The sequence below is a fragment of the Numida meleagris genome, chromosome 2, assembly GCF_002078875.1.
Source record: "Numida meleagris isolate 19003 breed g44 Domestic line chromosome 2, NumMel1.0, whole genome shotgun sequence".
NCBI classification, from domain to species: Eukaryota; Metazoa; Chordata; class Aves; order Galliformes; family Numididae; genus Numida; species Numida meleagris.
In genome coordinates, this window is record NC_034410.1 from 58,985,964 (window position 1) to 59,013,607 (window position 27,644).

The 27,644-nt window shown below is 42.6% G+C and overlaps 1 protein-coding gene across 2 annotated transcripts in view; it reads left to right on the plus strand.

Moving 5' to 3' along the window:
* JARID2 (jumonji and AT-rich interaction domain containing 2) overlaps window positions 1–27,644 on the plus strand; it is a 207,346-nt gene that overhangs the window by 95,477 nt on the left and 84,225 nt on the right. For both annotated transcript variants that reach the window (XM_021388284.1, XM_021388285.1), the window contains exon 3: window positions 18,258–18,399. In XM_021388284.1, the coding sequence (XP_021243959.1) occupies window positions 18,258–18,399 (142 nt within the window). The remainder of the gene's footprint in view (window positions 1–18,257; window positions 18,400–27,644) is intronic.

A 27,644-nucleotide genomic window follows, 5' to 3' on the forward strand; every position in this document is an offset into this window, starting at 1 on the left:
CGTAAGGCTTTCGTTAATTATTTTTACCATATAGCTCTGAGGTAATAGCGCAAGACTGCGTTTTTGTCTAACACTCGGACTGTTGGAGAAAATATATGTTTGATCTTCAGAGGGCCTATCTGGTGTCTCGTAACCTCCAGAGCAGCTTTTTCTTGGCATGGGGGGTGTTTTAGAAATGGCTTGCTTTTTGTAAGAGTGAAAATAGTTTGAGAGTGTTGGTCCAGCAGGACATTTTTAAGGCCATTAGGGTGTGTTTAATCAGCACAGATGTCATGCGTGCTATAAACCTTATCATGTCAGTGCTGGCAGTAAAGTAGTTTTAAAAGAAAAAGTAGAGATTAGTGACAGCTGGCCGTAACTGCTGATGGGCACGGCAACCTTTCCCACAAGTTGCCAGACACAGCTGCCAGAGCACCTAATCGTGACCTCAGACACCATCCATAATGTGTGTTTCTGGGCTCTGACTTATAACAAGAAGAGGTCGCCAGTGGAAATGGATTTGGAGCAAACAGAACAATTCAGTAGATTGATGCTGAATTATTTTTGAGTGTCATCAGCCCATGCTCAAACGTGGCATTTCTGCTGTGAAAAGCTCGAAAATCTGTCTCCTTTTTAAGCGACAGAACCAGGAATTAGTCACCTCTGAGATCAGTCTGCATCCTGAGCCCAAGCCTCTGCATTTCGGTTTGCTTTTTAATGGAATCTGTTTGATTTTACGGTCTCTAGGAAAGTGTTCTGAAATAACTGCAGCCTTTCGATAACTGGTGGTGGTGGTGAGAGGTCGATCACACAGCAGATACTTCCCAGTGTTTGAGGGTAAATGTTTTCTAGAAAATAAATAGAGCTTAGCATGTATACTGTTCAGTCATAGCAGATCACTCTACGTTGTAATAAATGCGCATACATTTTTCACTTATCTCTTTTTGTGTCTGACTAGCACAGATTTGTTACAGGCAGTTAATGTGCTGTTGTATCCAGAATTAGATGAATAAACATTTTCAATAATCTGCCTTTGATGTCCATTATTTCTCATTTTAAATGACTTTAATACTGTGAAGGGGGTGTCCATCCAGAGCTGCAGTGTAGCAGCCCTGTGCTTAGGTGGCAGGGGATGACAGTGACAAGCCAGGCCAGACCCCACAGATTGATTTTACAAACATTGGTACATCCGAAGGAGTAGCTTGCTCCAAGAGCTGAAGGCAGTTGGATTTCCACCCTCACCCATCCTGTTTGCTTCCCTCACAAGACCATTAAGCGAGTGCTACAGTCGCAGTCGGAATGTTTCAGATCTGTCCACTAAGAGGCTAAGTCCTTCCAGATAAGCCTTGAACAGACAAGATTCATTTTTTACTTTGCTCAGAATTTCCTGTGCTTTGTTCTGCATCTGTTTGTGAAAGACTGCGTTATCTTTGAAAGCCTTCATCTTGTTTTCTTTATTCAAGCTATATGCTAAAATGGAAAAAGGGAAAAGCTGGAAGGAGCCCAGCTGGAGCAATCTGCCAAGGATCCCACAGAGGGACAGAGCTGGCAGGCTGCTGAAGCCTCTTCATCTGACCTCTGCTGCAATTTGGGAAGCCAGGAGATAAGCCACTTTTCCTGCAAAAGACTTGGCCTCTGCCAGCCATTCGGAGTAGTGCCTGAAGACCACACCAGCATTTAATCCCATTTTTCTCATCCTGTGAAAGGCAAAGGCACTCATGGTTAGCTATTTTAAAGATGCACTGTTTGCTGTGTCTGTTCGGCACCACAGTGGTTTTATGTTGTGCCTGCTGTGTATGTGGAGAGATCGAAAGAAGTTTAAAAGTGATGGCACAGGAGGAATATGATTTCTCACTTTCTTCAGAACATAGGATTTTTTTTTTTTTCTTCTTAGAGAAGAAATCTTACCACAATGTCATCAAGCGAGTTAGAGTAATGGTAGAAGCATGCCGTCTCCTTTAGGACATTGGGAAAAGGCATCCGGGTTGTACTGAAGCATTTCAGCTGCAGGTGTGCTGGACGGACAGAGGTGAAGAGGAATTTCATCCCCGTCTGTGTTTCCCTGACCCCTGCTCCCTTGCTGTGATGCTGGGATCTTGTTTCAGAGCCTTATGCGAGCTCTCGCTCTATGTCACCATATGGCAGAATAAAACAGTAGTGTTCTGCAGAGCACTCAAAAGTGATGCATATGGGGTGGACTGGAGGTGGGAAGCATATTCCTGTTGTGAATTGTGCATGGAGGGCTTAATTTCCCTTCCCTCCTGCCCATTCTTGTGGTGTGTCCATCCAGGAACGTGTTGTTTTTCTTTCAAGAAGTGTCCCGCTGCTTCTCTTTAATGTAATGATCAATTGATAAGCAAAGAGTGTTTTAGTTTTGCCAGCATAATTAAAATGTAGTGCCTTCTACCTCGTCATTCTGCCCCTGCATCTCAGGAGGTCAGCAAAGATTACCGTCAGGTGGAAGCTATGAATAAAGAATAGAACTTAACAGAATGTGGCTTGAACTCCAGATTTTCTTGAAACGTAGCTGTCGCTCCTCTTCTCCTCATCCCCCAAATCAATTGAAGATGGCCTTTTGTGCAGCTGTGCCCGTGGTTCTTATGGTTAGGGACCGCTTGTCAAGTTTTATTTGAATGGAAACCTGTCCCTGATGCTTTGCCTTATCTCATTGTCCTGCTGAGATGAACTTCAAATGCCAGTTTACATTTACCCGGAAATGACCTCCTCTAATTGAAAAGGACAATGCTGTCTTAAATAACTAGATAAACAGAGCCCATTTGCAATTGCAGATTTAAATGCACTCTTTCATACATGATCTTTGCACAGAATAGCGGTGTCCTTGAATATTTAGAACCTGACTAGCAACGGAAGAGGAAAAGTTCCTGGCGGAAGAAAGGTTTCTGAGCCATGACCTGATGTTTATCTCTCTCAGGCTGGAAGAAGACTGTTTAGTACAAAGTTCCCTTCATGGCACCATGGATGGCAGCGCAATAAAACTGGCATGCAAAATCTTGAAAGATGATTAGCAACCAGACCATAGCACAGGGTTTTATACAAGTACTCTGCTCATAAAGTAGAATAAGTGGGCCGTTCGTTAAGGCACTGCTTAGTGTGGAAAAGTCCCTTCGTTTCTGTTACAAACCGAGGTGCCTGCCATTAATGGCCTGGAAAGCAGAAGTTTTTAGGCTAGTTAATTGCTGGGGAAACAAGAGTTTGAGGTGCTTGCTGTGAACTTGAATTTTGGGGACTATGGGGAAGGTGGTTTTGCTGTCCTTAATTTTTTCTGGTGTAGCAGGTGTTGAGATGGTGCTGGATTACCATCTGGCTGGATCGAAATTATAACTGCTAACTAAATTCCTATTTAAAGTTTCTCACATCGTCTTGGACTCGGTGGTGATAGTCTCATGAAGACTTCCTGCTAAATTTGCAGGGAAACTTGAAAAGGAACAGACTGCTGAGAAGGACAGACTGCTTTTCAGTTTGTGCTCTCCTACTTCCATTGAAATTCTGCCACCATAGTCTAAGGACTCAAGTGGTGCTAATTGTTTTAGGAAAGTAGCTTTCAGCTCTAGTCTAGTGACTGTTTTCCCTTCTGACACTACGTTTACCAGGTCCTTCAGGCAACGGGGACCAGAGAGCAAACTGAAGGACAGTGTGTTATTCACAGGACTGGTTCCCTTTGCTCAGGTTGAAAGAAGAGGAAAAGTACTCCTTTCATATCCTCTTTTTATGAAAGCTCTAAGTGTGATAGGAAGGCCCTCACTATGCTTTTGCTTGTTTGTTTTCGGTAAAAATGGGTGCTGTTCTGCAGCTAGAAGAAAGAAGCTTGGGAGAGGCCAGTGCTCCTCAGCACCAGAGCCAGGGACCAGGCTGTAGTGTCCAGTTTCGCTGAAGCTTTTGAGGAATTCAGTAATTCTGAGTAAATTTAAGAGGAGAGATGTTTTCTGCCAGGGTACAAGGCTATTCCTTACAGCAGAAGAATATTTTGGAAGGTGACAGCTGCCAGACATGGGGAACATTCTGCTCTAAACCAGGTAGGGGCATCCCAAATAAGAATATGACTTCAGAGGAATTAATCTACTGCATATAAGAAATCTTTGCTGATAAGATGAAATGCCCCCTTCTCTCCCAAATGACCTTATGATGTAACTGAATGTAGGTACCATTTTGAGAAAGAAACTGGTTATGACCCTTCTGGTTGAGACTTTAAACAGAGCTCATGCCTTACTCAGTGAGGAGGCTTCATTGCAGGAGCTCACACATCCATTGAAGGACTTAAATGAACATACTGGCTTAGTTTTCAGCCAGGTACTCTAGTGAAAAACAAACTGAATGCTGCTGGAACCTTGTTGATTGAAGAACTTCCTGTGATGCAAATCTTTTCCGCTCAGTGCTCACTCAAGCACTTTGCCTGCTTTAAACTCTGCAAGCTACAGTTTTACTTTATATCCTCACCAATGATGTGCAGCACATGTTGCAGAACGCATTTTGTGCCATCTCTAGACATAGAGCACTTCAAACTTACTTAGGTCATAGAAACAGTGATGCCTGGCTTGCTTCTGAATCGCAGGAAAACTGCTTCCAGTCCAAATCAAAGCTGCCTCTGCTGCCAGTGTCTTGGAGGGATATTCTGATTTATACAGCTTGCTCTCCATGAAATGTAGGTCAGGATTTTTAACTTGCAATTACTCCAAGGACAAATAATTTTCAGACACTTCCATGTTAATAATAGACAATTAGAAGTACTCCCCTCTCTACTTATCTGCATTACTTGTCCTCTCTCTTTGTCCTTTTTCCTCTCTTTTCAATCTTTTTAAACGTGTTCTCCTGTTTCTCTATGTACTTTTCCTCTCCTGCTATGTTTTTCATTCTTTGCCCTCTGTTTTCTGTGCTTTTTCCTTTCAGAATGGGATCTCTACCTGCATTTCGCTGTATTGTGAGCACTCGCTGCAGGCTGAGTGTTACAGCCTTGCAAATCATCGATTTCTTTCTTTCCATCCTCCTCCCCCATCCCCAAATCCTGGCCCATCCAACCTAATGTGAGAGCAGATTGGCCTCAGTATTTGGAGAAAAGATCTATAATAAGCAGTGGGGATGTGCTGGTAAAAAAAAGCGCCAGCATGGTATAGCAGGTCACTTTGAGTACTGACTGTACATTAATTCTCTAACTTATAATTAGCTGTATTAAATTCCAATTTTCTGAAAGGAACCATTATCAAATAACACTCTGTTTGAAATCTCAAAGAAACATAAGGAATGAAAGCTTAGTCCTCTTACGCTTTCATCTTTCAGAAGCAATCCCTATCTTAACATCTTGACCTACATTTTCTTTTTACCCTCTCCAAGAGACATTGTGTGGATATAATGTCTCAGAAGGGAGGTAAGGATTTTATGCATGTGTACGTGTTGACATGCAAAGTTTGGAAAAAAACAATGAGGCCTTCATGTCCCCAGTGACTTTTTTTTCCCCTAGCTTGAAAGTGTTTTCCATAATATCTCTAAGGCAGGTTTTAAGTTTAGAGGAAAAAAAAATGTGAAAAATCCGCTTTGTTCCTTTACAAGTGGCTGTCTTCTATCTATTGAGATTCTGCAAAAACCATTCCTGATTTTACATACCAGGAAAGAAAAAAAAAAAAAGCCACTGCCCTTCTTTCTCATATCCCTCTCACCATTTAGGTTCCAGCCATACATTTTCCCATTACATGGGGGCACGTACCCGCTGCCTGCTGGATGCCATCCTTTCTGCCATGTCCACTGCACGAGGGAAGGACAGGGCTGTAAAACACACCATCTTTTCCCACTACAGGACAGACATGGTGCTGCAGCAGGCCCCACCCCGGGCTGGGACATACAGTTGTTCTCCCTTTTGTTCAATGTATATGTTTTTTGTTTCAAGCAATTTGAACACTCAAACTGCTAAGCATGAGTATCTCTTAAGATCCTTGTGACTTAGGTTTCTCTTGGTAGATGCCTTGAAATGCAGGGTAGGAAATGTTCTGACTCCATACTGACTTTTGTTGCCTGGACTGTTTCAATTTAATATGGCTCTCAGCATTTTATATGAAACTGTGAATATAGCCTACATTTTTTTTCCCTTCTTTTTTTCCCCCTCTTTTTTTCTTTCAGTATTTTCACATCGTCATGAGTTGTGTTGATTTTCTTTGAATTCCAATAGTGTACTTTTGGTCCTAATTTTTCTTAATTATTATTATTGTAGTAACACAATGGTGAACTTTGGCATACATAGAACCTCTTGGGCATTATTTTGAAAGCTGCCTCTTTGTTTTCATCCCACATTCCTGTGCCATTCAATTGTAAGCACCTCCCATCTCCCTACCCCTGCATGTCTGATGGCTGTGCATGAAACAAGAAACGTTCTAATGGGTTTTGATTATGTGGATGAATGGAAGGAAGATTATGTGCAGTGAATTCTTGTCCACTTCACAGTTTCCCAATGTTCAGGGAAAAAACTGTATTCTTTAAATATTACAAGATATAATATTTTATCTCCTTTCTTACTCAGAAAGATAAAGTTCTTAAACATGCATCACTTTATATTATTGACTGTACAAGTGTCTGCTGATGGCTGTTCCAAGGTTTCTATTAAGTCAGGAGTCAGTGAGTGCTGTTTTACTTGTTTTACTCTGCCTTTTAATGCCCCCAAAACAAACTTTGAACAAAAAAGCTTTTTAGGAGCAGCAGAATGTTTTAGAATCTCTTTGAGACCTCTGGGAGGTGCTGTGCCTGAAGTCTCTTTAACCAGCTCAGAAGCCTGCTGCAGCGTGGGGGTCTCAGACATCGTCCCCCTATGGCAGCTTTCATCTCATCCCCCATGGCTTGTCTGCAGGCCTTGCAGAAGGGAGGTGAAAGAGAGGTTAAGCTGCTGGTCTCAGGAGATGGAAACTGCCTGGCATATTGCTTTGCCCCCTCCTGCAGTGTGCAGCCAGCCTGGAAGAGCCCTGCTTCTTGCCATCTGCCCTCCTCCCAGCCACGGAGCAATTTCTCAGCGTGCTTCCTCCATAGCCATTCCTGACAGCTGCTGTGCATCACAGGGGCTGCTGCCAGTGTGTTGTGAAGGAGGTGCATCAAAATCCTTACCTTGGGCAAAGCCTTATTTTATTTTCTAAGTTATTGATTTAACTATCTAGAAGTAGAACCAGTGATGGGGAGAGGGGTCAAGGGCCAAATGTGGAGGGAGTCTTGCAGCAATTTGAGTTCCTGCATTGCTTTAAGCTGCACTCGGTGAAGGAAGGGGGCTCAGTGTGGCACTGGGTGCTGAGGGGAAGGCTTCGCTCCCAGGAGGAGCAGCTGCTGGCTTTGCCCCAACAAGAATTGCTTTTCCCTGAGCACATTGGCTGAAATCTACATGAAAGTTAGTAGATATTTAATTGCTCTAAGCGCGTAGATCATCATTCAAGTGTTTAGTAGAAGGAAGTGGCATGCCAAAGCAAAAAAGTCCGTGTCAGCAAAAGGGTTGACAGTTTGACTGCCGGAGCCAGCTGATGGATGGATGATCCTAGAGTTAGGGAGGCCATGTTCACTGAAAAGTTACTGAAAACGTGGAGTGGAAGTAATTTAAATGGTTTAATTCAAATATCTGTCATATGTGACTTGCATTCTTGAGGAACGCGTTGCATTGAGCTCAGTTATTTTTTCCCAGGACAGGGGGAGGACTTCTCAACACCCACCTCTGCTCATTGCGTGGGAGCGGCATGGGGCTGCACATTCCTCAGCAAAGGAAGTTTTCGTGGCTCATGTCACATTAGGAAAAATGCTGCTTCTGCCAGTCTGGAGGGCTGCCCATGCTCCTGGCACAAGTCACGAAAGGCATGGCCTCAGTGCCAGGCGTTCGGATGTTAAGTGGGGCTGTGCAATTAGAAATGTGCCATTCAGCGTTTGCCTTTCATGGCTTTTGTCACACACGGGCAGAATTACAGACAATTACGCAGAGGGTAACCTCCTCAAAAGGGCTTCCTGATGCTCCTGGTCCGTGCACCGTGTGCCAGCAGCGGCCTCCTCGCAGTGAGGAGCGTGGGGGCAACAGTGCCCCTGCTCGGGACATGGCATCATGTCACGTCTGCCTGCTGACATCGTGAGCCCAGCCTGCTCTAGTCATCCGTCACTGCAGATCTGCAGGAACCACGCTTCATTAGAGGAAAAGTGTGTACCAAATGTTAATCAGGGTGCTGTTTTGCTGTTGTATCCAGTTTCATGCAGATAGGCTGTTTTCAAATTAGGCAGTCTGTAAGGGTTTCCTAGGAATTGTAATGCGGATAGGCAGGCTGTGCTAAGCCTTTGGGTTTTAGCTGCACGGCTCTTCTTTCTAAAGCTCCAAGTAGTCATTGCTAGCAGTGAAACGTTGCATGCTTGTTTATTTGCCTTGTTTTATTTGCACGTTCATACGTTATATTTTCTTCCAATTAACGGGCTCTTCCCTGCTTCAGCATGTTTGCCTTTACCTTCTTTCTCCCTCCTTCATTTATACTCTGTGGGGATGTGTTTGCTAATTTTTTCTTTCTAGTGTAGAATAGCTGTTGTCCAGAGACATGCTCTTGGCAGAGCTTTCCCTCTCATGTTACTTAAAATACCGGAATGGCTTTTTTTATTTTTTGTGTTTTTACTAATCTGCCTCGTTCCTCGGTGCCAAGGTGTGGATGCTTTTGAAGTCAGGATTTATTGTTCTTTGTCCATCCGTTCCTAGCAGAAGCTTGACTCTGAAACAAGGTGAGCCATATCACCCAGTATAAAAGCATATCCCTGTGATGCTGAGGATGGGAAGTAGGGGACTGAAGTAATTCAAAAGGGGAAGATATTGCCCTCACCCAGCTCTCCAGTTGGGTGATAAAGACTTAAAATACTGACTAGATTGCTTGACTTAATTCTTACTTAACAGAGTAATATATGCTCTCCATCATATAAGGGGACTTTTGTGAAGAACAGGACAAATATGTTGGCTAGCAGAGTTGCTAATATTTCTCTGTATGTCACATAGAGTTAAACCAAATAATAGTGGAAGAAACAAACCATTAAAAAGCAGAATGCTTTCTTTCACAGGCATGTTGAAGGTTTCTTTTTCTGTCTCCTCTCTTGGGATATTTCCCCCCTGGTACTCCATTCAGCCATAAAATTCCCCAGAAAAAGAGAAGACAAACAAGACATGATGGTTTTGGCATAAAGAACAAAGAATAATGTATTCGTGTGTCACTGATAATTTTGTTAATACCTGAGACCTGATTCAGACTTTTCTCTATTGTGGTGATGATGTACGTTTCTATATCACTGTTGTCCTTCCCTGAGAAGAGATAAACTGAGCTTCTGGAGCTGCTTGTGCCTGTAATTTCAAATAAAATGTACATTTAACTCTGTTTCCAGATTGCATATGCTATTACCCAACACTGGTAGGAGATGTCCTGTAGGACAGATGTCCTTGGCATAGCTGCAAATCAAAAGGCATTTGTTCTCGTCAGGGAGAAATAAAGCCATTCTGTCCAATGCCAAAACCAACACGAGGCACACACCACTTCAGAATTTCAGCACTACCCCTCATGGTGCACAGTGCACACCATCTGTACACCCCTGGGCACTGTACCCTGGAGGTTGGTCTCACCAGCCCTGCCTTGTAGTTAGGCGAGCTGCGCAGCACAGCGGGATGTGACCTGCTCCACGGCCACCAGCAGGGCCTATAGGAATGCAGGTCCCTGCATCCCAACCCGGCTCTCCTGGAGATGGTGCTCCTATGCTTCTGCCAATGGCTTTTCCATGCCTTCTCCACTGGTGTCCTTCTGAACAGCCAAGGTCTGTGGCTAGGACCTTGCAGAGCAGTGTTCTGGGCTACTCTGCCTTGGCAACGCACAGGATGAGGGCACAGCACACGTTTCCCCAGTGCTAGCAGTGGGTACTTAAAGTGCAATAGAATTAGCTGTGTTTCTGTTTATCAAAACTTGTGACCTTTGCATGGCCTGGTACCTACTTATTAGAAAAGCTGCCACTCTTCCCTTATCACACTGCTCTGCTAGCAATTGGGAGAGGCTTGATAGTGACATGTTACTGATAAAACAGATAGGGAGCAGCTGGCAGGCTGTTTGCCATCAGCTCTCTTTTCTCCCCTCTTTTGACTTCATTCATGACAGCCCTAGGTTGTACTAGACTTTTGGGTCACAGCACAACCACTTTGAGTTCCTTTTTTTGCCTTTTTTTCTTTTTTAATTTGGAAAAAAACACAGAAATGCAAGGTAGCTATTTGTTGGCTTTATCTCTGATTTAGCTCCTTTGATCTGTAAGATGGGGATTTAGGAGAAGTCTGTTCCGCCAACGTTCAGTAGTCAGCATTACTGCTTGTATCTCCTCTGCCTGTGATGAATCCTGCCCCAATGCTCAGCTTTGGGCTCCTGCTTCCAAACCTGTCCAGCCCACGCTACCAGGGTGCCCAAACTTACCTCCTCCAACTCTGTCTTGCAAAATAAATAAATAATGGTGCCTGCAGTGGCCATGTGTCTTGCCTGGGGGGAAGCAGGTGGACTGAGTTTTTCACTGCGTCCTTACAAGCTAAGAAATGTCTTTAATCACAGAGGTGTGTCCTTTCAAATTGATTTTTTTTAAATAAACATAAAATAATTGAAGGGTTTTCTCTGTGTATGATATGTTGCAAGTATTGGTTCTGTTTTATTTTTATTATTTATTCCTTCCAGATGCATATTTAATAAATAAAACTGAGGCTTGAAGTTTGTGCTATGGCCTGGGGTAGTTTCCAGGCAGAATTGAATTAGGTTTGTTTTTGGTTGTTATATTCTTGTTTCTACCAGTTCATTACAAAACAAGAAAACAAAACAAAAAGAAAAAAAAACCAACAAAACATGACAGTTGAAGAAAGCAAATCAAAGCTTACAAATGTTGTGTGGAAGCAAGAGAACAATATAATTAATGACGCTCAGAGGTCCTTGATACTAAGCTCCTACGTAGGGACCAAAGTCACTTGGGTTGCTTAATAGCAATTTTGGATGGAGATGTAATGGGAGTAAGGATCTTCCTTCAACCTGTGTTATTTGATCAGTTCTCTTTGGTGATCTTGTCTTTTGACAGGCTGACAAAACCATCTTGTGCTGCAATGTCATTCATGCTTGGCTTCCATAGTAATGATGTATATCTCCATCTAAAAGCACTGTCCCAGCCGTTTACCGAGACCGTACGAGCTGTTTGCTAACAGTTTTTGGCATAACAGAACTACTTGATGCATATGCTGTGTTCTGTTCCACAATCAACCTAATGCCCAGTGGCTTGTCATCTGAAAAGCCCTCGTAATGTTAATTACCATTATAGCGGCAATGCAGAGCATCGTGTGCTATAAACAATGACTGTTTTGTGCTGCGGTTAATTTATTTAAAGGCGGAAAGCTGCGGTAGTTCTGCATTACTAAGTGAGATAGAAAAGAGCATTTTTAGTGATATATATTCCTTTTAAAAAATAGGCAGATAGGTATCTCTTACCCTAGATAATTTTTTTAAATTACGTTAGTACCATGAAAACCCAGTTCTTTAGTCTCTAAGACAACCGTGGCATGAAAATAGGCCTTATTTTCGAGGCGTGTTGTCTGTTTAATATGTAATGTGATACCTTGTCATGCTGTGACAACGTGACAGATGGCATTTGCACTATAAAACTAAATTATCTTTTGTGCATAGCTATACAACAGCTAAATACAGTAACTCTGTACGATGCGCTGATTAATGCAGGCTGTTGCAGATGTTGTAGAGATACCGGGAAGGTTTAACTTGGCATCAAATGATTAATGGTTTTATTTAACATGCCTACCAAGATTTTGGTAGTGTTTCAGCTTCTATTCTGGCTTGTAAGGGCTTTTTTGAGGAGGATATTAGGAGTTATGGACAATGGGATGTGAAATTGTGTTGCATTGCCGCTTTTTGTCTGTTAACTTTGGATAAAAAAAGGCAAGGACTGGTCATTGAGGAAGCTTCACAAGTAAGCTTGTGTATAACGTTACAGCTCATAGAGAACTTTTATGTCCTGTAGTGTTCAGGCTAAAATAGAACAGGGTATGGGCGGTGGCTTTGTTTCATTTTATGTTGATTTTCATACAGAATATCATCCACTTGAAACTAAGGGTCAGAGTAACTACCTAAAGAACTGGAGATGGTTCTGTTATTTCTCAGGATCGATCATGTGGTACTCAAATTCGATGGAGCTGTGCAGTGCGGTGGTACCCAGGAGTTTGTTTGCTTGTGCTCAGTTAGCACCTGCCTGTCAGCTGTGGTGCGGGTGGTTAATCCCGTTCTACCGATGCAGCAGCAATGCTGTAGTATGTGGTCAGCTGTCCTAAAAGGGACGCTGCAAAAAGAAGGGAACTAAATTGCCATTTATATGTACTTATATTTCTACAAAGCTATTTGTATTTCTGCAAAGCGTGTAATGCCAAGACTGCACAGCTGAAGATGGGACAGGAGTATTACTCCATCAGCAAGGATGTGCTGACGTAGCTGAGATCTGCTACTATTACATAATATTGCGTGTCTTCATGTATAACACTGTCACCCTGGTGTGGCCAGAGCGCTGCTGCACTTTTTTAGCTCCTTGTAACTGGTGTTTATTTGTTTCGCTAATTGTCCTGGAAACTGGGACCTTTGTACCAGCCAGCCTGCAGCATTCAGGAAAGAATGCAGGAAGGGCAGCTAGTGCATGGGCAAGGCACAAGTGCATGGGCAAGGCACAAGTGCATGGGCAAGGCACACTGTGGGGTGAGCTGTGGGTTTCACATGGAGCTGAGTTCTGCAGCACTGCTTCCCTGCCTCCAGGCAGGCTGGTTGGTTTGAGGCCTCATCCCGGACAGAAAGCTGTGAATAAGGTTGTGTTGAAGTCCCCCTTGTTTAGGTCAGTTTTGATGTCTTTGGCTTTCGTTTGTGCATTGTTGACTGCAGATTTTCTCCCGAGATGGCTCTGTGGGCTGCCTCTGCCTGTGAGACCTTTTCGTTTCTTGAGCTGTCTGAGCACGAGGAACAAAAATAGGTGCTGCTCTCATGTTGCCTGAGGTCATGGAAACATTCAGATTTGGGTGCCTCATTGACATTAGAGTAAACGATACAGAAACTGTGTTTTGGAAACACTGTGAAAGCCCCTTCACCCAACCACGGTGTCCAGCTAGCCCCATGATACTGAGATTTGTTCAGATGCTCCTCCTCTTTGGTTTCCTGACTATGCAGTAGCTATAATGATGATAAATGTACCAATAATTGTACTTTTCACCTATTCTTAAAACTCCCTAACCAACTTCAAACCCTCCCATGCATTTTCTGCATCTTGCCATGTGCTGCTCCTTTCTGCTTTTCTCTTCCTTCTCTTCACCCTGTGTGTTCTGCAGCTCCACTGTGCATCGTATATATATTCAGAGGGGCTGGTGCTCCTCAGGCCAGCCTTGCATGTTTCTCAGGTCTCCAGAAATGTGTTAGATCCAGCTCTAGAAGAGAGTGGTAGGTTGCTGCTATAGTTGTGCGTGTATCACCAAAAATGGTACAGTTAGCAAATCTGAACCAACATAAGTGAAGTTCTGCTACGCTGGAATAGTAAGTCTGCTTGCTAGACTGCTGTGAAAAGCAATCTGCTTAAGTCCATGTGAGCCCCCTAACGTAAGCTCGTTTAAGCTGATGTAACTATTTTTACAAATAGCCTTTTTTGGTGAAAGGGCCATCACTGGACAAGGATGGAGAGGTGGTGGGACAGCTGAGGGGAGAAACCAAACCAACAAGTGTGCCTGTAGCCACAGATGGGATCAAAAACACTCAGAAGGTGAAAGGCAGATAGAAGGAAGGTGGCAGCAGTGCAGTCTCTGAACACCGGTGTGCGGGAAGGGCTCTTCTGCTTCCCCTGGCTGTGGCAGAGCGGGTGTAATATTTGCATCTGCTGTTTTCTCAGTGAAGCTAGAAGCTGATTTTTTTGATGTATGTTTTTAAACAGCATGCAGTTTGCTATCACAAGTTATGCAGAAGTTTAGAAAAGAATTCAATCAAACTGTGAAGGCGGAGATTTATGTGTCTAAGATGCATTTTAGAAAAGATGTTAATGTGGTTCACTTGTAAGCCAGCCTTTTTAATTACTAGAAATTAGTAGTTGGCCTCTCATTTAAAATATCTAATCCTGTTCTGTTAAAGCCAGAATAGTCAATTTAAGGGACCATTTGATATGTGAGTTTCTGTATTTGACTTAATTAAGTAACTCATTATTAGTGGCTCAGTTAAAGCAGTGTTTATTCTGTTTGAGCCATAAAGAGTTTCAATTCTTTTTAAAATTTGGCAGCAAGTATGTACTGTATCACTATACGTATGAATTATTATTTCGTGTAAGTCATTTTCATACGTGAAATTCTACACTGATTTACAATCTGTGTTGCTGTACTTTCAAATTTAAATTAAATGACATGTAGTTTTGAAAAAATATTAAAAAGTCGCATTAGACTTTGTTTTAAAAACAAACGCTTTTCTCTCTGTGCTACAGAATAAAATCTATCTTTCTCATCTCTGCTTTATTCTGCCAGTTATCCAGGCCTGGTGTTTGGCCACAAGCCCAATGGCTGGGGAAGAAGCAGTGAGAGCCGAGGTTGAGCAGAGCCCAGTGGGAAGGGGCAGGCAGCCTGTGCCAGGTGCCAGCTGCTAGGGACTGAGGTGGTCACGGGTGCAACAAGGACCAGGGCTTGCCTGCACCTTGGTTTAGAGGTTGGAGAGTGCAGAAAAGCAGCTGAGGAAGTGTTTGTCCCTTTTGGTTTTATTTGTTTCTCTGATGGCTTGCTGCTTCCTTGGCTTGCTGAGTGCTCTGAAGTATGTGGATTAAAAAGTGGATCAGCTCTTCAGGTTACCCAAAAGAGCATTTTCTTGCTTGGTTGCTTTTCCCTCTTTACATACATACAGTATGCAGTACTTTGCTTTTAAGAAATGTGAATGCCTGCTGCTTCCTAGTGCTTGGTTAACTACACAGAGCCTAAGCCACGTGGACAGACACGAGCCACCCTCTATTTCTGCTGTGTGCTCAGCCCACTGTGCTAGTGCCAGCCGACTAAGGGCCATGGGGTGTCTGAGTGTCACCGGGCACATCCGCAGGGTCCCCACCCTTGGGATGCACCTGGGCTCCAAGCCCTTGATAGCTCTGGATTGATGCATGGCAGAGAACGTGGTTTATTGCAGGAGATAGCAGGAATGGTGTTTGAAGGGAAAGGTATCTGGGGGCAAACTGAATGCATTTGATCTAAAAATGATTGAGTGACAATAAGCTTTATAACAGCTTAATTCAGCATGTGCTTTCTCTCCAGTGCTTGGAAGGAGACAGCTCCCATGGACTGTGGATGTCTGTGCCTTTCATCACTGCTGAGTGAATTTTGCAATTACGCTGACCCTGAAAAGCTATAGAACGTGACACTTGTTCCCATTATTTATCAGTATCTCTCATTTGTAGTTTTATGCCTCCCTTCTAGGGCACTTGTTTTAATTGGTTTTGGTTGATAATAGCTAACTTCGGTTATTTGCAATATTATTGCATTTTGGGATGGTGCTGGTTATGATGAATAATAGTAGACAAACCGATATTTCTCCTTAAGGGACACAAATCATGCTTGTCTTCCAAGTGCACTGATGGTTTGGCAGGGAGAAAGGATAAAAAAGAATTGCCTTCCAAGTGCATGCAAGTTGACAGCCCAAAAGGTGATTTTCTTGACTCGTATACTTCAGTTTGCTGGGTTTTACATATGGCAAGTCTCCAGAACAAATATTGCTTTTGGAAAACCTATTCAAATTCTGTCATAAGAGTTAAATTACTGAGTATCAGGCCTCAAATGATATGCTTGATTTAGTCTTCTCTGGAGTTTTAAAATGGTAAATTATATCAGCAGTAGTTTCATGGAAAAAGGCAGAGCAGTTCATTCTTGTTTAGGCGTAGACTTGGGTACTGCTGCTTTCAGTGAGGGTGCAGTCACCTAAACATAAAATCTATTTAATATTTTTTAAAAGGTTTTCTTTGGTTCCTCTGGAATACAGTGAAGGAATGCTGTCACCCATGTCGTATCACTGAGTTGCACTGCATAGTATCAAACCCTGAAACTTGCTAGGTCACAATTTGGGATCTCTTTAAAGGGAAGGAATTGCCAAAAGCAATTTAACAAAAGAGGAGTTAAAATGTAAACGTGGTCATTGAACTTTGCTGTGTCAGTCTCAGGCTGGTTAGAAGAGATGTTTTAATGCCGAAAGCAGTGCCTCGCTCGATTTCAGCTTTTATTTTGTGGTCTTCATATTGAGCATTAGATTCGACTGGAATCAGAAGGGCTTGAGCGCTTGGGAGCCTGGTTGTAGGTAATACATCACACCAAGTCATAGCATCCAAGCAGCACTGAGCAAAGGGCTTGAGGAAGGGGGACAGCATCGGGCTGGGCTTTGGTGCTTTCAGTAGGCAGCATGCCCCAGCAGGGCCTTTGCTGTTGGGCTAGTTCTGCCAACGGATTCCCTGAAGCTGAGCGTGCCTGGATACTAGGTTATGTGATTAACGCATTGAGAGTGCTAAGTGATGTTTGGCCCTGGAAACAGAAGGTCTGAAGTGGCATAGTGCTGATGCAGTGCTTTTGATGCTGTTTGAACTGCTGTTATTAGTAAGCATTTTTGGTTTTGTTTTCTTACCAGCCTTGCTGCCCAGCGTATCTTGGAACCAGTCAGCCCCCTCCCTGTTTTCTTTCAAAGGTGCCATTATAGAAAGTGGGCTGAAATGACGCAGAGAGGGCAGTTCTACCAACATTTCTTGAGCAACTAAAACTGTGAAACAAAGCTCTGTTGTACCGTTTGCACAAGGATTTTGATGGAGAGTTGAGAAAGCATTTCCAGGATGAAGTTGCAGCTCCTCTGGTACCAAGAATTTAAAACACTGAATAAATACAGAGCTGGTAATGTTGTTAGTAATATTCCTCTCTTGTTTCCCAAAGTCTACTGAGAAATGTACATATATATTAATACACTGCTCTTCTCTGCACTGTGCAGCCTCACCTAGAGCATTGGGTGCAGGTTTGCACAGTATAAGAAGGATGTAAAGGTATTAGAGAATGTCTAAAGGAGGGCCATGAAGATGGGAAAGGGTATGAGGAGCAGCTGAGGTCCCTTGGCTTGTTCAGCCTATAGCAGGTGAGGCTGAGGAAAGGCCTCATGGCAGCCTGCAGCTCCTCACCAGGGGAGCGGAGGGGTAGCACTGAGCTCTGCTCTCTGGTGACAGCGACAGGGCTCGAGGGAACGGCATGGGGTGGCGTCAGGGGAGATTTGGCCTGGGCATTAGGGAAAGTTTCTTAACCAGAGGGTGGTCAGGCCCTGGAACAGGCTCCTCGTGGCAGTGGTCATGGCCCCTGGCTGTCAGAGTTCAAGGAATGTTTGGACAATGCTCTCAAACATAGGGTTTGATTTTGGGTGGTCCTGTGTGGAGCCTGGAGTTGTACTTGGTGGTCTTTATGGGTCCCTCCCATCTCAAGATATTCTGCATTTATATATGTTACTCTTTTAATTTTTCCTTAAGACTGAGTGGCTTCACTGTCTGTCTGCTTGTAATAGTTGTTGAACATTATGCTCACACAGAGGCCCATACATTCTTCCATCTACATGACTTTGCTTGCTATACTATTCTTCCAGCAGAGAAAAGGCACAAAATGGAGGGTAGCTGTGGCATATGTTTCCCCTGTGTTGCACACCTCAGTCTGCAATGTGGAGTTTCTGTGTTTGAGTGACACTGAGTCAAAGATTCAAAGTTGAGAAACGGATGTTTATTGTTAACTCCTTTGGATTAAGGATTCTTTAAAGGATCATAAATTACAATAGTTGGAAGCAGCAGAATGAAGTTCAAGAAGACAGATTAACCAAATGGCAATTTAATTTTATGCCGATCTACAGATAAATGAAAAAAGATTCTGTACTGTGCTGGTAAACAGGCATTCTGGCAACAGGGATGAGTTTGACTCTAAACTGTGCTCTTTCTAGCAAAAGGGATGTGACAAGATTATAAATGTGATTGCAGACATCTGTAGTAGAGTTGTTTGGAACTGGTAGCTTACAGTTAACCAAATCAGAAACATGCAATCAGCCAGGTTCTTATTGAAGTACCTCTGTGCAAAATCAATGTTATCAGCATATCTCTTTGCAAGACAATTGCTTTGGGAGTTGACTCTCTACTGATAGTGTAATGTGTGAATTTTAATAAAATCCATTTGGCGCTGGAAATGCAGGTTTTGAATATTGTGTACTACTTTGTCATGTTTGCAGGACTTCTCACTAATGGCCAATCTAAAGGATTAGGACCGGGATCAGAGCAGCTGGAGAATGAAAAGGACGATGCATCGCAGGTGTCCTCAACGAGCAACGATATTAGTTCTTCAGATTTTGAAGAAGGGCCCTCGAGGAAAAGGTCAGTAGTGCATCACGATTAAAGAAGTGGCCTCTCTGCTTTGTCCCTTTTGTGCTATATTGTTGTGATTGTGTTATCTGTTAGGAATGGTTGCAAATACTGCCCTACTATTAAAAGATTTTCCAGTGTGGAGTCCTTCTAGTAACAGTAGGAGTTCAGGCTTCATCCATCGGTATAGATAGTACTTGCTGGTTTTTTTGTTTGTTTGTTTTGTTTTGTTTTTTTTTGGGAACTTGGAAAAGCAATTGTTCAGTAGTAGGTGACTGCTAAATGATATGGCTTGGTACTCTCTTTGCCTCCCCTGTCCACCTACGTTGCATCTGGGGGACATATCAGTAAGTGTATGCGTGTAACTTCAAGGAAAGCATTGTTAAAGTAGTGTTACCCTTGTTATTTTTAATTTTCTGTGAATGAAACCATGTTAAGTTAAAAAAAAAAAAAAGGCTTCTGAAAAGAGAAACTAGAGTAAGGCAGTATTGTTGGGGATTTGATTGCAAAGAACTACTTTGACATAATGCTGTGGTAAACTGCTTCTTCTTTCCTAGAAGTCGGTTATGAAGCCCTTGTTGAACTCTTATGAGTTCTTACCCTGAATGTGCAAAATGTGGGTTAAAATTGTAGGAATCAAGCCAATCTCTTACAGAAAATATGCTGAAAATGCAGGCAGAGGCTGGGAGATGTCCCCTCTATGAAGTGAGAACCAAAACAGGCTGCCTGAAAAATGCTGTTTAAAAGATTGAATTGGAAAATGCTTTCTCAAACTTTTTTCTTCCGCACTCATGTCACCCTAGTCCCAGCCAAAATGAACTGTAACATAAGTTCTCTTTCAAACAAAAGAAGTATTCTGTGTGACCTTATGATTTATCTGGGAAGATGGATGCTCTCCTGGATGCCCCCATGTCCCCATGCCTCCCACCCCTTTCTCTGCAACTTTTTATTCTCCCCTCCACAGCAACAAACCCAAAATCTAGCTCTGAATATTCCTACTTGCTCTTCTGGCATATCCAAATAAAATCTGTGATATTTTCCATACTGGCAGAAATTCTGTAAGGCTTATTGCATCCTACTGCAGGTCAGGGGAAGAATACTTGTGTGTTTATTTTTAGCTTTATGAGTTAAAACAGAGGCTTGAAAATGATTTCTTCTTAGAAATGTAGGTATAATAGCCCTGGGAGACAGTGACCATTGTTTGATACTGTTGCCACTGATGCTAGCACATTATCTTCAGGAGGTTTTGCAGTCCTCTGTGCTTGCTCTGTCCCCTCAGTTCAGTGCCCCCGTTTCCCAGCTGTGCTGACACAAACGCTTGCAGGGTCACGTGTTGAATAGCTTGAAGGAGCTGCTTGGGATTAGAACTAATGGTAGGAGAAAGATGGATTTAGGCTTTTTTCCAGGGTTCTTTGTTTTTAATCTGTGTGAGTTTACATCTCTTGGTCACAGCACGGCTGCAGGAACAGCTGCCAGTGCAACCAAGAAGCACCTCTTGATCCCTTCTGAGGGTGGGGTGTGGGTGAGGAAGGGCAGGAGGGGGCTGTTGCTTGCTACCTCCCTGCTTATGATATCATGCACAGTCCAACTGCAGAAATGAGTGGGATTGCTACATCACCCATCCCAAGAAACTGCATTCAAGCATGGGAGAAATTTTTCTGAAGCAGTATCTGCTAGTTTTGGCTGTGGGATTCAGATACTTGAGCAGCACTTCGATGGTTTAGGCCCACAGTTGATTCATTTACTGGACACTCAATCCTTCAGAACTTAGTGAAAAACCGTAGAGTACTTTCCAAGCTTGAAACAAAACAAAACAAAAAAAACAGAAGCCAAGATGGAAAGTATCTTTGTCTTCTGTGGAAGATGAGACACCATTTCAGTTCTTCATGCCTCATGATTTGTTGAAATAGCATTAGTTTTTGCTGTTGCAGTTGCTGTGAAGGGAAACGTTCCTGTTTTGTTTCCATTTACACATATCTTTTGTCTCTCTTCCTCCCCTAGCTTCCTCTTTGCAGACATACATCTTCTGGGCTCCTGCTCGTAAGCATGCTGAATGTTCTGGCATCATCCTCTTTCTTCCTTTTTTTTTTTTTCTTTTGCTGTGCATGTAACATTTCCTTGATCATGGTCATCTTAGGATCCCACAAAGAGTTGTGTTAGAGATACTGGGCAGATGAAAGATACCCAAGAGAATGATGAGAGGGGACAGGGTTTGAAATGGCTGCTGTTCTAAACTTGTTTGTCAGAAAGGATGTCTATGGGGTTACTGATCAAGCTCTGAGAGATCATGTCCTCCTTATCTTCCCTTGTGCTTCCTCAGAATCAAACTTTTAATTGTCTATTCAGCTGTGTGTACAACTAAAAGTGCTTTAGTGCTGAAACACACCTTGAAGCACTGGCTGTCATGTGTACTTCATGCAGTTTTTCCCCCTCCTCAGAACTGGAGTTGCATGGTTGTTTGTCTTCTAACTTCTCTTGTAAGAGTCCCGATTTGTTCAGAAGTTACAAGTTGTGGTTTGACCTTGCAGTTCTTCAGTGTAATGACAAGCTGGTACTGTGGAGGCCTCTTCCCATCAATCCTGCCTGGCAATCTTCTGGCCTCCAGGTTGGGCAGTTCAGTGACTGATCTGACATGATTTTTTTAACATGCTTCCAGTGGTTACTGGTGAGAGGATTAGTTGTTGATAGGTAGACGGTGACAGTCATCTGTGGGGAGGTAGATCCCCACCTGCCTGTCTGGTGAGGGGATTGCTGCTGAGTGTTCCTTGTTTCCCACGTAATGATATAACGTAACATTACAGGCCCCAGCCAAGCACAGCTCCAGGTTTGTCACATCTGTGGTTTGATCAACTGAACAGCCCCATACATCATGAAGAGAGCATCATGATGGGAGAAAGGCGTTCTGGTGAAAGTATGGTGATATAATGCTTCAGATTTTATTCAGAAACTTGCATAGAAAATCTTTTTGATGGACCGGGCTTTTGAATGCCCCATTGAGGCTTCAAATGCCTCAAACAAGACTTTATGGGGACTTTGCCAGTAATTAACACCTTTGTCTGGGAACTGGAGGCAGCTTTCTGTACAGCTGAGTTCTCAGTCAGCTGGGAAAGTCCCATTTCCATTTTTTTTTTTTCAACGGTAGGGTTTTAGATTTCAACAGAACATGCACAACCTACCGTTTTCTGAAGCTAAGTTTTCATCTGTGATTGCTTGGTGATGGTAAGGAGGAACAGAAGTACATATATGACTTTTCTTGTGTAAAGTCTCCAAATCTGTCACATAAGCCCTGCTAACAGAATAAATAGATCTTGGGGTAACTGACAGCAACAGGACTCCAAAGTACTTAGGTTTGTTTGAGTTTCCACTCAGAGAATGGAAAGAGTTGCTTTGGTCTGAGCTGTGCATTATTTTTGTCCAAGACTAGATGGAAGGGGGTGAATGTTGAGTAGGAAATAATGCTTTCAGTGTCAGCATTGTTGTAACCTTTGGCAAAAGCATTCAAACATTGCATTAAAAATGCTACACGAAACCTGTTGTGTTATGAGTTGCCATCTAATTGTTGTGTGTGAGAGAGAGCAGGAGCTAGTTTGTTAGATATTTTTGGGAGAGATGGACAAAAGCTGGATAGTCTTTGCAGAGTAAAGACTGTTTTAAAAAGCCATGACAAAGGTAGTTGCCCCTGAAGGAGAAGCGTAACTTCATGTTCTTTTTGGTATCACTCTCCAACTTGAAGCTCTGATTCTTAGTTGGGAAGGGCAATAGGTAACAGGCCAAGGGAGTTTGAGTCTCTGTGCAGGATGTTCTTCTATTTTTTATGAATTCTTTCTCCGAAGAATACATTCACTGAAGTATTTGTAACAGTGCACAGGAACAGTTGTATGGTTTTTAGCAACATTTGCTCACCTTACGCAAGAAGACATTTGTGTAGAGCTGGCTGGATATGACAGTATGTTCATCATTGGTGACAGGAGGCTGTTGCTTGCTTCCTGTTACTATTCACTCCCATGAGCCCTTCCCCAGCATTGCACACAGGGAACTGCTGAATGCTTTTCTCTTTTACTGCAAAGTTCTGTTAATACAAGGCTCTGAGAAATGAGAGGGGTTTGGCTGATTTGAGTAGCCACTGAGATTTGCATGATGTTTTTATACTCAGTGTTAGCATATTTTCTCCAGTAAGGAAAATGGTTTGTTTAATTAAGAGGGAAGAAAAATTGCGTTGAAGAAATTTCAACACAAAACTCAGGGGAGAAAATCTGAAAACATTCACCAGTCCCCACGCTTCCAGTCTTGTGTCAGTTTTTCCAGTAGGAAGCCTGTTGTTTTTCACTCCACAGCTGCTCCGTGTTATCTCAGATTCACTCTGTGATGGCAACCTTACCCTTACCTGCTGTGTCAGGTGAAGTTGGCTCTGGTGGTTGACACCACCACGATACCCTGAAAGCCTGGGGGGTCCCCGGACTAGTTAGGGTACGGTTTCAGCTCTCCCCTTGTCTGTAACGTCTCCACACTGGCCTAATTATTGACAGTGTCCTGCATACAGTCTCAAAGGCGAGTGCCTGGGAAGTGAAGTTAGAGTTTCCAAGCAGGGGAAGGAAGGATTGAAGCTGTGTGCACAGAACGCACACAGCATTTCTCCCAGCTGTCCTCCAGCGTTTCTCTGCATTACAGTTGTGCTATGTGAGCAGCCGCTGGATTCCACATGTCCTTGCTGTGGCCCCCGGCACCCTGTTGCAGGAGCAGTAGAATGGATACCCATCCCACCTGGACCCCGAGTGTGCAGAGCTCCTGAGAGATCTCTTTGTCCTGTTCTGCCGCAGGGAAGGTTGTTGCCTGTGGGAGGAGGGTATAGCCATGGAGGAGCACTAGCGTTTTAAGCTGCCACAGCTGGATTGGAGAGAAATTGTTTATTAGGAACCCTCTGAGGCCTTTAATTAATACAGCTGCTTTCTGCTAATGGTCTCAAGCAAGCGTGGTTCTGTGTTAGAGCAAGGCCAAGATGTGGGATGTGCTTCTTCTCCTTGCATTGTGCTGGCTTTCTTCTGCCTGTTCAATTTTCCTTTTATTAATTTTACCTCCCCAAACTGGCTCACTGTGGGGCTAGATGAATGGCGAAGTTTGCCAAGCCAAGGGGTGGGAGTGTGTGGCCAAGGAATAGGAGGGAGCTGGTGATTGCACGGCTTCAGGACTGGCAGTGCTGCATTACACCTTTAGCACAACAAAAAGCTAGTGAGAGCAGGCCAGGTTCTGTGCATTAGGCAAGTGGTTTGTTGTAATCCTTTTCAACTTGGGCTGCAAAAGGCTTGTTTGTAGCAGAACTGTCAAAAGACTGTGAGGGCTTGGGGTTGGTTTTTTTTTTTTTTTTTTGTCAGATTGTTTTTATAGTTAATAATGAATAGTCTCTCTTGCACTAGACTTAGCACCTTCCATGTAAGACATAAAACAAGGTCAGTCATGTTCCCATATGTGTGTGTTTGTGAGGGATTGCTGTTGAGTATTCTGGGCAATGAAAGGGAACCGTGTATTATGACTCAGGTGTGAAAGCAGGACATCACTTGTAATATCTAAGTGTTTTCCAGAACTTTTTTAGGGAATTGTCTTTTCACTAATTGAAACACTATATGATGCATTTGCATTCAGCTGTTGCCTGCTGCCGTATAATGTAATCCCACTTATCAACCAGGTGCTTGCATTATTGTTTTGTAATTTTAGTAGGCTATGCAAATCTGCAGTACTTGTTGGCTTATGAAGAAGTACTGTATTAATCCACAGTAAAAGCAAAATGGCAGTAAGATTTATGTTTCATAATTTTTTTTTACTCCCTCCGGAAATTCTTGTATGAGTGGAATATATTTTTAGTGCAGCACATTTATATTTAAATAACAAGCCTTATAAACAAAACAATAATAGTCCATTGGAGTGAGTTTATGCAAGAATAGCAAAAAGATGGATCACCTTCTTTATCATGCAAGTCAAGGAGATCATTCTATGTAGTATGAGAAGAAAATATCAGGTGATTAATGTTCATTCAGTATTTTCATAAGAAACAAGCAGAAGTTGTTGGCGTGGATTCTTCTCTCTGACAGCCAAAGATATAACAAGGTACAAGAATTTGGGAACACTTTAACTTTGTGGGTAGACAGCTATGTAAACAACTTGTCCTAGTAGTGATTTAGTAATTGTGTGGGTATGATTTATAGCAGCAGAGAAACATTAAGCAAACTCGCTTGTCCTCACCTGCCACCCTCTCTTCAGCAGCCAGGGTTGCAGGAGGAGGACATCATGATCCTGGGCTCCAGCTCCAGTTCCCTGCCTCCCCTAGGTGGTTTCCAAGGGAGTTTCCAGAGCCGGACCAAGCGGGTGCAGCTGGTTTTGTGGTTCCATCTCTGGCGAATGCTCTTTCAGCTGCTCAACAACTCATCCTTATCATCATTTGCTTTTATTCATGTGCTTCTGACCCATGAGTGTGACAGGCCAGATGATGGTTGTTTGAATACTGGGAAGAGGTTTCTCTAATCAGTGTAGGAGCTAACTGAACCTGCACTGAAATACACTTCTTACTAGCAAATTTGTATCGGTGTCAAAGAGGTTTTTGGATGCGCATCAGTTGTGTACTTAAGCTAGTATTTTGGGGTAACATCAACTCTTTGTTGTGTCTACTTTCTTCTGTCGTTTTTCTATGTGCAACTGTGCTGTTGTTTGGCCTTCTCTTGCCTTGAGTCTACAGTTCAGCTGCTGCCAGCCCAGTGCTCAGCCTGCCGTCACTAGGGGGAGAGGAGGCATCTCTCTGATTTGATATTTTTCAGAACCTTCTTGATTTCACAGCTCTCTGAAGATTATCTTTCTGTTCCTCTCCTGTCCAGACAGTAAGGCGTTTGTGGCCAATTGACTTACATGGCATTTCAAAAAGACAAGCTGATACTAAAATCATCTTCTATCGAGGTCTATATTTGAACAGTACGTGAGTGCTTTTTCTTCCCAAAGCTCTGTGCTACATCAGAAGAAATGTTCCATGTGATGGACGTTTCCAGGGATTTCATAACCTCAGCAGTGATGGCCTAGTTGCTGTGCTTTGGCTATTTCTGGTCCTGCAGCATGAATGGAGGAAAAAAAACCCAAACACATTTATTAGTATTACATTCCATTAATATTACTTTCTATGTGTACCTCCATTCATAATTCCTCAAAATGAATTTAAGAATCAAAGACAGAAGGAAAAAAAGGCATTGAATTGCGTTTCTAATATCACCACAATGTTTGTTTGATTTATTTTAGGTTATTTTAATGAATGAGAGTCTATTTTAAAGTTTTGATACCTAGAATTAACCACGCTAGCAGTTGCAGTGGTCTTATTCTCCTTGAAAAGAAGAGATTACTTAAAGCATTCAGCACCTTCAAGTATGGATGAGTTTTCAGAATTAAACGGAACAGATTCAGTTTCCTGCATAAAATTAAAACCGGAGCTTAAAAAGATGTCAACAGATAAAAATAATTGTAGTGAGGATAGATGGCCAAGAATGGAAAAGCTGAAACCTGTTTCTGAATTAAGCATGTAAAATGCAATCGTGCTTGTCAGGAAGTAGTTTTGCTTAGATAACACTTACTAACAATTACAATGTTCTTTCAAAGGATTGGGAAGCAAAAGATATGGGAAGAGAATGACAATCTGAAGATTGTTGATGTTTTGTAATATGCAGTAAGAGAGGGCTCCTAATCTTCTAATTCAGCCCAACGTTTGGAAAACAAAGCTAACTTGCCAGAAGTTATTTTTAGATTTTTTTTTTTTTTCCTTCATGGGAGGCTGGATATGATTTAGGTAGTAGGTTTCATTGGTACAGTTTCTTCATTCTCCAGATAAGATCTTTGGAGATCTTGCTGCTAAGCACACTGAGACCTAGCTCACATTTTCACCAAAATTTAAGTGAACTAGATGATTGAGACCTCTTGTTTTGTAAAGGTTTAGACAAGTGGTGCTTAGAGGGGATTTATGGGCAGTTTCTACACAATGTCATTTCCACTTACTCTAACCAAGTGTTTTGTATGTGTATGCTGAGACAAAAGCCGACTTGGATTGGACTACTTTTGTCATATGCGCTCTGCAAGCAATGTACTCATCCAGATCCTGCACAGTGAGTGGTAGGAATATGTTCCTGATATGTTCCTTGGAAATGATGGTGTGAACGTGGATGGCTGCTGATTCACCAAAAATGACTGTAGTGTGTGTGTTGGCATTGTTTTGTATCAGATCAAAACAGGTTTTGTCCAAAGTAGGGAATGGGTCTGTCTCAAAGAGAGAGGTATGGGGCAGTGTGAGCGCTGATCAGAGATGGAGCGGTCCTTGTTAACAGTGTGTAGCTTAAGAGGCTAGCTTAAGAGTGAGGATTTTCTAGCTCTGAACTGAATTTTAAAAGCATAGTTCTTTTTTACTGCAGATGACTTCTCTGGAACCTTGCCATGTCTCTCGTGTTGATATAGAAGACCTGGGCATTTTATATGTATCTGGCGTACTTACACTGGAATAGCACTTTTCCTTTATTTTCCTCCATTGCTGTCTGAATCCAATAGCACAGAATCTCCTAATGGAAGCTGGGTTTTGTTTGTTTTTCTTCTTAACTTGGACACTCATATTTTTACCATTTTAGTGTGGTATGCTTATTGTTAAATACTTGTACAGTAATGGCGAGATTATCATTATGTTATGATTTTATGCTTTCCTTCCTTGCTTTTCTCTCATAGTGTTTGTTCTTGGCTCTGGTTAAATAAACTAAAGCTTAAGGGATCATGGGCCGTGTGGCAAATTGTTTGCAACTTTTTCCCCCCTGCTTATGTTTTAGTCCATTTCTACTAGTAGCTTCTTTCTTTCAGATTTCAGACAAGTTCTCCCCAGAGTTTCTTCATGGTAGTTACTATGGAGATGACTGTCCACTCTTCTTCTCCCTTACCCTCCTGCTTTCCTTGAGCTCCTGCAGCTGTTTTTTATCTTTTCAATGAAGTGAAGTTTGTACAGATCTCCTCTTTTGCAAAGTCTCATTTGTTTCTAATGCTTTCACTTTTATGAAATCCTGTAGATGCTTGTTTATATGAACAAAATATTGGGGTAGGAGTGAGGAGATCCCTAGTTAAAGGGGTCATTCCTGAAACTATTATCTGATTCGATCTGTTTTCACAGTTGAATAGTTGGTCATCAGAGTCATAAGTCCATAAAATGAATTAACTGGTAATGCCTGTGTGTGTATATATCGTGAGTGTGTAGGATAGGC